Here is a 14096-nt window from a genome sequence, read left to right on the forward strand (position 1 = left end):
CAGCATCGTTCGGCAGATGTCAAAGGACCTTAGTCTCCTCAGGAAATAGAGAGGGCTCTGACCCTTCTTGTAGACAGCCTCAGTGTTCTTTGACCAGTCCAGTTTATTGTCAATACCTCACATTAAACAATCTCTTTCCCTTCCCCACCTCTCCCACCCCCCTCTCTCCCTCTCTCCCTTCCCTCCCTCCCCTCCCTCTCTCCTGCCCTTTCCCCCTCCCGCTCACCCTCCCACTCCCCAACACTCTCTCCTACCTCTCTCTCACCTCCCTCTTCCCCTCCCCTTCCTCTCTCCCCTTCACTCACCATCCCCTCCCTCTCTCACCCTCCCTCTCCCTCTCTTTTCCACCCTATCTACTATCTCTCTCCTCCCCTCCATCTCTCCTGTCTCCACTCTACCCTCCCCATTTCTTTCACCATCTTCCACCTCCCCACCTCCCTCTCCCCTTCTTCACCCACACTTCTTCTACCTCTGTCTCATCTTCTTCCCCATTTCCCCATCCCTCTCTCCATCTCCCCGGTCCCCCTCCCTCTGTCCATCCCTCCCACTCTCTCTCTTCTCTCTGTTTCCCCCTCTTTCTATCCACTCTCCCACCTCCCTCTCTCTCCTTCTCCCCCACGTTCTACCACTGCCTCATAAATCTCCCTTCCCCTCCTCTCCCTTTCCACCCTTCCCATTCCCTTTCCTCTCCCACCTCCCCACCTCCACCTCTCTCTCCTTCCCCCTCCACTCTCTCCTTCTCCTTCCCCTCTCTCTCAACCTCCTTTCCCCTTCTCCCTCCCACCCCTACTCTCCCCACTACTCTCTATTCCTTTCCTTCATCCTCAATGCCCCTCTCCATCTCCCTCCACCCATCGAAACCCCCTCACCTTGCCCTGTTCCTGCCCTCCCTTTTCAGGGTGACACACAGCCCCCTCTCCCCACGGGCCAGCATGGACTTCGGGGGGCTGGAGACGGTGGTGGCCAATTCGGCCTTCGTGGCAGCGCGGAGCAGTATGGACGCGGGCTCAGCCCTGGCCACCCGGGACAAGAAGATGCGGGCAAAGCTGAGGCTGCCGCCCCCGTCCCGGTGCCTGGCTCTCCGGCAGGAGCTCGATCTTTCCTTCCACAACATCTGCTGCCGGCAGCCCATCGGCAAGAGGCTCTTCTGCGACTTCCTGCGGGCCTCCGAGCAATTCTGCACGGCAGCTGGCCTCTGGCAGGACGTGGAGGAGTATGGCACCGTGGAGGAGAGCGGCCGGGTGCCCAAGGCCCAGAGTATGGTCAACCGGTACTATGAGCCCAGCTCGCGGGACTTCTGTTCCTTTCTGGACGAGAAGACCATACTCCGGGTGAAGGAGGACCAACCCAACGGCCACGCCAAGCTTTTCCGAGAGTCTGAGGGGCAGCTGCTGGCCTACCTGGAGGCCCAGGCAGCTGAGAGCTACAAGGAGAGCACCTTCTTCCTGCGCTTCCTGCAGTTCAAGTGGCTGGAGGCCCAGCCCATTGGCGAGGAGTGGTTCATGGACTTCCGGGTGCTAGGAAAGGGGGGCTTCGGTGAGGTGTGTGCCTGTCAGATGAGGGCCACAGGCAAGATGTACGCCAACAAGAAACTCAACAAGAAGAGACTGAAGAAACGGAAAGGATACGAGGTGGGTGGGCTGCTAGAGGGCTCCCTCTTCCCACTTTCCACCTCCCCACCCTTCCCTGTCAGAGAGCTCCCTCACCTCTCTCTCCTATCAGAGGGCTCCCTCTCCTCACCCTCCCCTACCAGAGGGCTTCCTGTCCCAACCTCCACCTCCCCACCCTTCCCTGTCAGAGGGCTCCCTCTCCCACCCTCCTCTACCTGGAGGACTCCATCTCCCCATTCCCTTATGTGCCCCTCTTCACTGTTGTTGCAGGAGCGCTCCCTTCCATCTCTCCCACAACCCTCCACACCTTCCCTCCTCAGCAAAAGCCAACAGTCTGACCCTTTCCTACACTTCCCCCTCAGAATCTATGTTGTTTGTAGCTTGTCTGCCGAACACTGTGGGCATGCTATGGATTGTGAGGATTGCACCCAGTTCCTCCTGAGTTTTTTTTTGTTTGTTGTTGACACAAACTAAGCTGTAGTTTTGAATATACACTTCATAAATAGCTCTGAATTTTGATCCAGCCTCCCTGTAAGTTACCTGCTAAACTCTCAACTGCCTGTGGAGATAAGTTCTAGTCAAATTTATTATCCTGGGCACAGGTACGGGGAGGTACAGGTAGAAGGTTAGCTTACATTTACAACGAGACATCAGTGAGATGTGTTGTTTTACTGTCAGCGACCAACACACCACGAGTATTGTTCTGGGGTCGCCATGCTTCTGAACCAACATGACATGGCCACAGTGTGCTGATCCTAGCCCGCACTTCTCTGGAATGTTTACAGACAGCCACGGGAAGAGCCTACAGGCAGTCATGGGGAGAACTTACAGGCAGTCACGGGAAGAGCCTACAGGCAGTCACGGGGAGAACTTACAGGCAGTCACGGGGAGAGACTACAGGCAGTCGTGGGGCGAACTTACAGGCAGTCACAGGGTGAACACAGGCAGTCAAGGGGAGAACCTACAGTCAGTCACGGGATGAGCCTAAGGGCAGACATAGGGACAACTCACAGGCAGTTACAGGGAGAGCCTACAAACAGTCATGGCAGAGCTTACAAGCAGTCACGGGGAGAGCCTACAGGCCGTTATGGGAAGAACTTACAGACAGTCAGGGGGAGAGTTTACAGGCAGTCATGGGGAGAACCTACAGGTGGTCATGGAGACAGCCCTCAGACTGTCAGGGGGAGAACTGACAGGCAGTCACGGGGAGAGCCTACAGCCAGTCACAGGGAGAGCTTACAGGCAGTCAGGGAGAGAGCCTACAGTCAGTCACGTAGAGAGCCTACAGGCAGTCATAGACAGAGCCTACAGGCAGTCAGGGGGAGAGCTTACAGGCAGTCAGGGGGAAAGCATACAGTCAGTCATGGGGAGAGCCTACAGGCAGTCACGGGGAGAGCCTACATGCTGTCATGGAGAGAGCCTGCAGGCTGTCACGGGAAGAACTTACAGACAGTCACGGGGAGAGACTACAGGCAGTCATGGGGAGAACTTACAGGCAGTCACTGGGAGAGCCTACAGGTAATCATGGGAAGAATTTACAGGCAGTCACGTGGTGAACTTACAGACAATCAGGGGAGAGCTTACAGGCAGTCAGGGAGAGAACCTACAGGCAGTCATGGGGAGAACCTACAGGTGGTCATGGGGAGAGCCCTCAGGCTGTCACGGGGAGAACTTACAGGCAGTCACGGGGAGAGACTACAGGCAGTCATGGGGAGAGCCTGCAGGCTGTCACGGGAAGAACTTACAGACAGTCACGGGGAGAGACTACAGGCAGTCATGGGGAGAACTTACAGGCAGTCACTGGGAGAGCCTACAGGTAATCATGGGAAGAATTTACAGGCAGTCACGGGGAGAACTTACAGACAGTCACGGGGAGAGACTACAGGCAGTCATGGGGAGAGCCTACAGGCAGTCACGGGGTGAACACAGGCAGTCATGGGGGGAGCCTACAGGCAGTCAAGGGGAGAACCTACAGTCAGTCACGGGATGAGCCTAAGGGCAGACATAGGGACAACTTACAGGCAGTTACAGGGAGAGCCTACAAACAGTCATGGGCAGAGCTTACAAGCAGTCAAGGGGAGAGCCTACAGCCAGTTATGGGAAAAACTTACAGACAGTCAGGGGGAGAGCTTACAGGCAGTCAGGGGAAGAGCCTACAGGCAGTCATGGGGAGAACCTACAGGTGGTCATGGGGAGAGCCCTCAGACTGTCAGGGGGAGAACTGACAGGCAGTCACGGGGAGAGCCTACAGCCAGTCACGTAGAGAGCCTACAGGCAGTCATAGACAGAGCCTACATTCAGTCACGGGAAGAGCCTACAGGCAGTCAGGGGGAGAGCTTACAGGCAGTCACGGGGAGAGCCTACAGTCAGTCACGGGGAGAGCCTACAGGCAGTCATGAGGAGAGCCCTCAGGCTGTCACGAGGAGAACTTACAGGCAGTCATGAGGAGAACTTACAGTCAGTCAAAGGGAAAGCCTACAGGCAGTCACGGGGAAAGCCTACCGTCGGTCATGGAGAGAGCTTACAGGTGCTCAAGGGGAGAGCCTACAGGTAGCACAGGGAGAGCTTTCAGGAGGAGAGCCTACAGTCAGTCACGGGGAGAGCCTGCAGGCAGTCAGGGGGAGAGCCTACAGGCAGTCATGGGGAGAGCCTACAGGTGGTCATGGGGAGAGCCCTCAGACTGTCAGGGAGAACTGACAGGCAGTCACGGGGAGAGCCTACAGTCAGTCACAGGGAGAGCTTACAGGCAGTCAGGGGGAGAGCTTACAGGCAGTCGGGGGAGAGCATGCAGTCAGTCATGGGGAGAGCCTACAGCTGGTCACGGGGAGAGCCTGCAGGCTGTCACGGGGAGAGCCTACAGTCAGTGACGGGGAGAGCTTACAGGCAGTCAAGAGAGAGCCTACAGTCAGTCACGGGAAGACCCTACAGGCAGTCAGGTGGAGAGCTTACAGTCAGTCTCGGGTAGAGCCTGCAGGCAGTCACGGGGAGAACTTACAGGCAGTCACGGGGAGAGCCTACAGTCAGTCACGGGGAGAGCCTACAGGCAGTCACGGGAAGAGCCCTCAGGCTGTCACGAGGAGAACTTACAGGCAGTCACAGGGAGAACTTACAGTCAGTCAAAGGAAAAGCCTACAGGCAGTCACGGGGAAAGCCTACTGTCGGTCATGGAGAGAGCTTACAGGTGCTCACGGGGAGAGCCTACATGTAGGCACAGGGAGAGCTTTCAGGAGGAGAGCCTACAGTCAGTCACGGGGAGAGCCTACAGACAGCCACGAGGAGAGCCTACAGGCAGTTGCAGGGTGAACTTACAGGCAGACATGGGGAGAACTTTAAGGCAGTCACGGGGAGAGCCTATAGTCAGTCACGGGGTGAACTTTCAGGCAGTCACAGGGACAACTTACAGTCAGTTATGGGGAGAGTTTACAGGCAGTCACGGGGAGAAGTTACAGACAGTCAAGTGGAAAACTTACAGGTAGTCACGGGGAGAACTTACAGGCAGTCAGGTGGAGAACATACAGGCAGTCACGGGGAGAGGCTACAGGCGGTCACGGGGAGAGTTTACAGGCTGTCAAGTGGAGAACTTACAGGCAGTCACTGGGAGAGCCTACAGTCAGTCACGGAGAGGACTTACAGGCAGTCAGGGGGAGAGCTTACAGGCAGTCACGGGGAGAGCCTACAGTCAGTCACGGGGAGAGCCTACAGGCAGTCATGAGGAGAGCCCTCAGGCTGTCACGAGGAGAACTTACAGGCAGTCATGAGGAGAACTTACAGTCAGTCAAAGGGAAAGCCTACAGGCAGTCACGGGGAAAGCCTACCGTCGGTCATGGAGAGAGCTTACAGGTGCTCAAGGGGAGAGCCTACAGGTAGCACAGGGAGAGCTTTCAGGAGGAGAGCCTACAGTCAGTCACGGGGAGAGCCTGCAGGCAGTCAGGGGGAGAGCCTACAGGCAGTCATGGGGAGAGCCTACAGGTGGTCATGGGGAGAGCCCTCAGACTGTCAGGGAGAACTGACAGGCAGTCACGGGGAGAGCCTACAGTCAGTCACAGGGAGAGCTTACAGGCAGTCAGGGGGAGAGCTTACAGGCAGTCGGGGGAGAGCATGCAGTCAGTCATGGGGAGAGCCTACAGCTGGTCACGGGGAGAGCCTGCAGGCTGTCACGGGGAGAGCCTACAGTCAGTGACGGGGAGAGCTTACAGGCAGTCAAGAGAGAGCCTACAGTCAGTCACGGGAAGACCCTACAGGCAGTCAGGTGGAGAGCTTACAGTCAGTCTCGGGTAGAGCCTGCAGGCAGTCACGGGGAGAACTTACAGGCAGTCACGGGGAGAGCCTACAGTCAGTCACGGGGAGAGCCTACAGGCAGTCACGGGAAGAGCCCTCAGGCTGTCACGAGGAGAACTTACAGGCAGTCACAGGGAGAACTTACAGTCAGTCAAAGGAAAAGCCTACAGGCAGTCACGGGGAAAGCCTACTGTCGGTCATGGAGAGAGCTTACAGGTGCTCACGGGGAGAGCCTACATGTAGGCACAGGGAGAGCTTTCAGGAGGAGAGCCTACAGTCAGTCACGGGGAGAGCCTACAGACAGCCACGAGGAGAGCCTACAGGCAGTTGCAGGGTGAACTTACAGGCAGACATGGGGAGAACTTTAAGGCAGTCACGGGGAGAGCCTATAGTCAGTCACGGGGTGAACTTTCAGGCAGTCACAGGGACAACTTACAGTCAGTTATGGGGAGAGTTTACAGGCAGTCACGGGGAGAAGTTACAGACAGTCAAGTGGAAAACTTACAGGTAGTCACGGGGAGAACTTACAGGCAGTCAGGTGGAGAACATACAGGCAGTCACGGGGAGAGGCTACAGGCGGTCACGGGGAGAGTTTACAGGCTGTCAAGTGGAGAACTTACAGGCAGTCACTGGGAGAGCCTACAGTCAGTCACGGAGAGGACTTACAGGCAGTCATGGGGAGAGCTTACAGGCAGTAACCAGAGAGCCTATAGGCAGTCATGGGGAGAGACTACCGTCAGTCACGGAGAGAGCCTACAGGCAGTCACGGGGAGAGCTTACAGGCAGTCAGATAGAGAACTTACAGGCAGTCACGGGGAGAGCTTACAGGCAGTAACGAGGAGAGCTTACAGGCAGTCAAGTGGAGATCTTACTGGCAGTCACGGGGAGAGCTTACAGGCAGTCAGAGGGAGAGCCTACAGTCAGTCACGGGGAGAGCCTACAGTCAGTCACGGGGACAACTTACAGGCAGTCAAGTGGTGAACTTATAGGCAGTCACGGGGACAGCCTACAGGCAGTCACGGGGAGAGCTTACAGGCAGTCAAGTGGAGATCTTACTGGCAGTCACGGGGAGAGCTTACAGCCAGTCACAGGGAGAACTTACAGGCATTCACGGGGAGAGCCCACAGTCAGTCACAGGGAGAGCCTACTGTCAGTCACGGGGAGAGCATATGGGCGGTCACAGGGGAGCCTACAGGCAGTCACGGGGAGACCCTACTGTCAGTCACCGGGGAGAGCCCTCAGGCTGTCACGGGGAGAACCTACAGTCAGTCACGGGCAGAGCCTGCAGGCAGTCATGGAAAGAACTTACAGGATGTCATGGGGAGAACTTACCGTCAGTCATGGGGAGAGCCTACAGGAAGTCAGGCGGGAGCCTACAGTCAGTCACGGGGAGAGTCTACAGGCAGTCACTTGGTGAACCTACAGGGACTCACCGGGAGAGCCTACAGTCAGTCACGGGAATAGCTTATGGGCAGTCACGTGGAGAGCTTACAGGCAGTCATGGGGAGAACTTACAGACAGTCATGAGGAGAGCTTACAACCAGTCACGGGGAGAACCTACAGACAGTCAGGGGGAGAGTCCTGAGGCTGTCACGGGAAGAACCTATAGACAGTCACGGGGAGAACTTACAGTCAGTCATGTTGCGAGCCTACAGGCAGTCACGGGGAGAGCCTACAGGTAGTCATGGGAAGAACTTACAGGCAGTCACGGGGTGAACTTACAGGCAGTCAGGGGGAGAGCCTAAAGGCAGTCATGAGAAGAACCTACAGGCAGTCAGGAGGAGAGCTTACAGTCAGTCTCAGGTAGAGCCTACAGGCAGTCACGGGGAGAACTTACAGGCAGTCACGGGGAGAGCCTACATTCAGTCACGGGGAGAGCCCTCAGGCTGTCACTGGGAGAACTTACAGGCAGTCAAGGGGAGAACTTACAGTCAGTCGAAGGGAGAGCCTACAGGCAGTCACGGGGAGAGCCTACTGTCAGTCACGGAGAGAGCTTACAGGTGCTCAGAGGGAGAGCCTACAGGTAGGCACAGGGAGAGCTTATAGGCAGTCAGGAGGAGAGCCTACAGTCATCACGAGGAGAGCCTACAGACAGCCACGAGAGAGCGTACGGGCAGTCACGGGGTGAACTTTCAGGCGATCACAGGGACAAATTACAGTCTGTTACGGGAAGAGTTTATAAGCAGTCACGGGGAGAAGTTACAGGCAGTTAGGAGGAGAACTTACAGGTAGTCATGGGGAGAGCTTACAGGCAGGCATGGGGAGAACTTACAGGCAGTCACGGGGAGAGGCTACAAGCGGTTACGGGGAGAGCCTACAGGCTGTCAAAGTGAGAACTTACAGGCAGTCATGGGGAGAGACTACCATCAGTCACAGAGAGACTACAGGCAGTCACGGGGACAGTTACAGTCAGTCACGGGGAGAGTTTACAGGCAGTCACGGGGGGAAGTTACAGGCAGTCAAGTGGAGAACTTACAGGTAGTCACGGGGAGAACATACAGGCAGTCACGGGGAGAGCCTACAGGCAGTCACAGGGAGAACTTACAGGCAGTCAAGTGGTGAACTTATAGGCAGTCACATTAAGAGCCTACAGGCAGTCACGTGGAGAGCTTACAGGCAGTCACGGGGAGAACTTACAGACAGTCACGAGTAGAGCCTAAAGGCAGTCATGGGGAGAGCTTAAAATCAGGCACGGGGAGAGACTACAGCCGGTTACAGGGAGAGCCTACAGGCTGTCAAAGGGAGAATTTACAGGCAGTCATGGGGAGACTCTACAGGCAGTAACCGGCAGAGTCCACAGGTAGTCACGGAGAAAACTTACAGGCAGTCACGAGGAGAGCTTGCAGGCAGTCGGGGGAGAGTCTACAATCAGTCACGGGGAGAGCCTACAGTCAGTCGCGGGGAGAGCATACAGACAGCCACGAAGAGAGCCTACAGATAGTCACGGAGACAGCTTACAGTCAGTCACGGGGAGTGTCTACAGACAGTCACGGGGAGAACTTACAGGCAGTCACGAGGAGAACCTAAAAGCAGTCACGGGGAGAACTTACAGGCAATCACGGTAAGAACTTACAGGCAGTCAGGGGGAGAGCTTACAGGCAGTCAGGGGGAGAGCCTACAGGCAGTCATGGGGAGAGCCTACAGGTGGTCATGGGGAGAGCCCTCAGGCTGTCGGGGGAGAACTTCCAGGCAGTCACGGGCAGAGCCTACAGTCAGTCACAGGGAGATCTTACAGGCAGTCAGGGAGAGAGCCTACAGGCAGTCATTGACAGAGCCTACAGTCAGTCACGGGAAAAGCCTACAGGCAGTCAAGGGGTTGAGCTTACAGTCAGTCTCAGGTAGCGCCTACGAGCAGTCACGGGGAGAGCCTACATTCAGTCACGGGGAGAGTCTACAGGCAGTCAAAGGGAGAGCCTACAGGCAGTCACGGGGAGAGCCTGCATTCAGCCACGGAGAGAGCTTACAGATGCTCACGGGAAGAGCCTACAGGTATGCACAGGGAGAGCCTACAGGCAGCCACGAGGAGAGCCTACAGGCAGTCACGGGGTGAACTTTCAGGCAGTCACAGGGACGACTTACAGTCAGTTATGAGGAGAGTTTACAGGCAGTCACGGGGAAAAGTTACAGGCAGTCAAGTGGAGAACTTACAGGTAGTCACGGGGGGAACATACAGGCAGTCACGTGGAGAGGCTACAGGTGGTCATGGGGAGAGCTTACAGGCAGTAACTGGAGAGGCTACAGGCAGTCATGGTGAGAGACTACCGTCAGTCATGGAGAGAGCCTACAGGCAGTCACGGGGAGAGCTTACAGGCAGTCAAGTGGAGAACTTACTGGTAGTCACGGGGAAAGCTTACAGGCAGACAGAGGTAGAGCCTACAGTCAGTCAAGGGGAGAGCCTACAGCCAGTCACGGGAGAGCCTACAGGCAGTCAGGGGGAGAGCCTACAGGCAGTCATTGGGAGAACCTACAGGTGGTCACGGGGAGAACTTACAGGCAGTCAGGGAGAGAGCCTGCAGTTAGTCACGGGAACAGCCTACAGGCAGTCACGGGGAGAACTTACAGGCAGTCACGAGGAGAACCTACAGGCAGTCGCGGGGAGAACTTACAGTCAGTCATGGGGAGAGCCTACAGTCAGTCACAGGGAGAACTTACAGACAGTCAGGGGGAGAGCTTACAGGCAGTTATGGGGAGAACCTACAGGTGGTCACAGGGACAGCCCTCAGGCTGTCAGCGGGAGAACTTCCAGGCAGTTACGGGGAGAGCCTACAGGCAGTCAGGGGGAGAGTCCTGAGGCTGTCACGGGAAGAACCTATAGATAGTCACAGGGAGAACTTACAGTCAGTCATGGTGCGAGCCTACAGGCAGTCACGGGGAGAGCCTACAGGTAGTCATGGGAAGAACTTACAGGCAGTCACGGGGTGAACTTACAGGCAGTCAGGGGGAGAGCCTAAAGGCAGTCATGAGAAGAACCTACAGGCAGTCAGGAGGAGAGCTTACAGTCAGTCTCAGGTAGAGCCTACAGGCAGTCACAGGGAACACTTACAGGCAGTCACGGGGAGAGCCTACATTCAGTCACGGGGAGAGCCTACAGGCAGTCATGGGGAGAGCCCTCAGGCTGTCACTGGGAGAACTTACAGGCAGTCACGGGGAGAACTTACAGTCAGTCGAAGGGAGAGCCTACAGGCAGTCACGGGGAGAGCCTACTGTCAGTCACGGAGAGAGCTTACAGGTGCTCAGAGGGAGAGCCTACAGGTAGGCACAGGGAGAGCTTATAGGCAGTCAGGAGGAGAGCCTACAGTCATCACGGGGAGAGCCTACAGACAGCCACGAGAGAGCGTACGGCAGTCACGGGGTGAACTTTCAGGCAGTCACAGGGACGACTTACAGTCAGTTATGAGGAGAGTTTACAGGCAGTCACGGGGAAAAGTTACAGGCAGTCAAGTGGAGAACTTACAGGTAGTCACGGGGAGAGCTTACAGGCAGGCACGGGGAGAGACTACAAGCGGTTACGGGGAGAGCCTACAGGCTGTCAAAGTGAGAACTTACAGGCAGTCATGGGGAGAGCTTACAGGCAGTAAACAGAGAGCCTACAGGCAGTCATGGGGAGAGACTACCGTCAGTCACAGAGAGACTACAGGCAGTCATGGGGAGAGCTTACAGGCAGTCAGAGGGAGAGCCTACAGTCAATCACGGGGAGAACCTACAGCCAGTCACGGGGCCAACATAGTCAGTCACGGGGAGAGTCTACAGGCAGTCACGGGGAGAGCTTACAGGCAGTCACGGGGAGAACTTACAGGCAGTCACGAGGAGAGCCTAAAGGCAGTCACGGGGAGAGCTTACAGGCAGTCACGAGGAGAGCCTAAAGGCAGTCATGGGGAGAGCCTACAGGCAGCCACGGGAAGAGCCTACAGGTATGCACAGGGAGAGCCTACAGGCAGCCACGAGGAGAGCCTACAGGCAGTCACGGGGTGAACTTTCAGGCAGTCACAGGGACAACTTACAGTCAGTTACGGGGAGAGTTTACAGGCAGTCACGGGGGGGAAGTTACAGGCAGTCAAGTGGAGAACTTACAGGTAGTCACGGGGAGAACATACAGGCAGTCACGGGGAGAGGTTACAGGCAGTCAAGTGGAGAACTTACAGGTAGTCACGGGGAGAACATACAGGCAGTCACGGGGAGAGGCTACAGGTGGTCATGTGGAGAGTTTACAGGCAGTCATGGGGAGAGACTACCGTCCGTCATGGAGAGAGCCTACAGGCAGTCACGGGGAGAGCTTACAGGCAGTCAAGCAGAGAACTTACTGGCAGTCACAGGGAGAGCTTACAGGCAGTCAGAGGGAGAGCCTACAGTCAGTCAAGGGGAGAGCCTACAGCCAGTCACGGGGACAACTTACAGTCAGTCACGGGGAGAGTTTACAGGCAGTCACGGGGTGAAGTTACAGGCAGTCAGGTGGAGAACTTACAGGTAGTCACAGGGAGAACATACAGGCAGTCAAGGGGAGAGCCTACAGGCAGTCACGGGGAGAACTTACAGACAGTCACGAGTAGAGCCTAAAGGCAGTCATGGGGAGAGCTTAAAATCAGGCACGGGGAGAGCCTACAGCCGGTCACAGGGAGAGCCTACAGGCTGTCAAAGGTAGAATTTACAGGCAGTCATGGGGAGTCTCTACAGGCAGTAACCGGCAGAGTCCACAGGTAGTCACGGAGAAAACTTACAGGCAGTCACGAGGAGAGCCTGCAGGCAGTCAGGGGGAGAGCCTACAATCAGTCATGGGGAGAGCCTACAGTCAGTCACTGGGAGAGCATACAGACAGCCACGAAGAGAGCCTACAGATAGTCACGGAGACAACTTACAGTCAGTCACGGGGAGTGTCTACAGACAGTCACGGGGAGAACTTACAGGCAGTCACGAGGAGAACCTAAAAGCAGTCACGGGGAGAACTTACAGGCAATCACGATAAGAACTTACAGGCAGTCAGGGGGAGAGCTTACAGGCAGTCAGGGGGAGAGCCTACAGGTGGTCACGGGGAGAGCCCTCAGGCTGTCAGGGGAGAACTTCCAGGCAGTCACGGGCAGAGCCTACAGTCAGTCACAGGGAGATCTTACAGGCAGTCAGGGAGAGAGCCTACAGGCAGTCATTGACAGAGCCTACAGTCAGTCACGGGAAGAGCCTACAGGCAGCCAAGGGGTTGAGCTTACAGTCAGTCTCAGGTAGCGCCTACGAGCAGTCACGGGGAGAGCCTACATTCAGTCACGGGGAGAGCCTACATTCAGTCACGGGGAGAGTCTACAGGCAGTCAAAGGGAGAGCCTACAGGCAGTCACGGGGAGAACTTACAGGCAGTCAGGGAGAGAGCCTGCAGTTAGTCACGGGAACAGCCTACAGGCAGTCACGGGGAGAACTTACAGGCAGTCACGAGGAGAACCTACAGGCAGTCGCGGGGAGAACTTACAGTCAGTCATGGGGAGAGCCTACAGTCAGTCACAGGGAGAACTTACAGACAGTCAGGGGGAGAGCTTACAGGCAGTTATGGGGAGAACCTACAGGTGGTCACAGGGACAGCCCTCAGGCTGTCAGCGGGAGAACTTCCAGGCAGTTACGGGGAGAGCCTACAGGCAGTCAGGGGGAGAGTCCTGAGGCTGTCACGGGAAGAACCTATAGATAGTCACAGGGAGAACTTACAGTCAGTCATGGTGCGAGCCTACAGGCAGTCACGGGGAGAGCCTACAGGTAGTCATGGGAAGAACTTACAGGCAGTCACGGGGTGAACTTACAGGCAGTCAGGGGGAGAGCCTAAAGGCAGTCATGAGAAGAACCTACAGGCAGTCAGGAGGAGAGCTTACAGTCAGTCTCAGGTAGAGCCTACAGGCAGTCACAGGGAACACTTACAGGCAGTCACGGGGAGAGCCTACATTCAGTCACGGGGAGAGCCTACAGGCAGTCATGGGGAGAGCCCTCAGGCTGTCACTGGGAGAACTTACAGGCAGTCACGGGGAGAACTTACAGTCAGTCGAAGGGAGAGCCTACAGGCAGTCACGGGGAGAGCCTACTGTCAGTCACGGAGAGAGCTTACAGGTGCTCAGAGGGAGAGCCTACAGGTAGGCACAGGGAGAGCTTATAGGCAGTCAGGAGGAGAGCCTACAGTCATCACGGGGAGAGCCTACAGACAGCCACGAGAGAGCGTACGGCAGTCACGGGGTGAACTTTCAGGCAGTCACAGGGACGACTTACAGTCAGTTATGAGGAGAGTTTACAGGCAGTCACGGGGAAAAGTTACAGGCAGTCAAGTGGAGAACTTACAGGTAGTCACGGGGAGAGCTTACAGGCAGGCACGGGGAGAGACTACAAGCGGTTACGGGGAGAGCCTACAGGCTGTCAAAGTGAGAACTTACAGGCAGTCATGGGGAGAGCTTACAGGCAGTAAACAGAGAGCCTACAGGCAGTCATGGGGAGAGACTACCGTCAGTCACAGAGAGACTACAGGCAGTCATGGGGAGAGCTTACAGGCAGTCAGAGGGAGAGCCTACAGTCAATCACGGGGAGAACCTACAGCCAGTCACGGGGCCAACATAGTCAGTCACGGGGAGAGTCTACAGGCAGTCACGGGGAGAGCTTACAGGCAGTCACGGGGAGAACTTACAGGCAGTCACGAGGAGAGCCTAAAGGCAGTCACGGGGAGAGCTTACAGGCAGTCACGAGGAGAGCCTAA

At 56.4% G+C, this 14096-nt stretch overlaps 1 protein-coding gene across 1 annotated transcript in view; it reads left to right on the forward strand.

The window, feature by feature from the left end:
- The first annotated feature begins 932 nt into the window (after positions 1–932).
- LOC140198392 (rhodopsin kinase GRK1-like) overlaps positions 933–14096 on the forward strand; it is a 569956-nt gene continuing 556792 nt past the window's right edge. The window contains exon 1 of the mRNA XM_072259487.1: positions 933–1631. Coding sequence (XP_072115588.1) covers positions 933–1631 — 699 coding nt within the window. The remainder of the gene's footprint in view (positions 1632–14096) is intronic.

This window comes from Mobula birostris, chromosome 5 (genome assembly GCF_030028105.1).
Source record: "Mobula birostris isolate sMobBir1 chromosome 5, sMobBir1.hap1, whole genome shotgun sequence".
NCBI lineage: Eukaryota > Metazoa > Chordata > Chondrichthyes > Myliobatiformes > Myliobatidae > Mobula > Mobula birostris.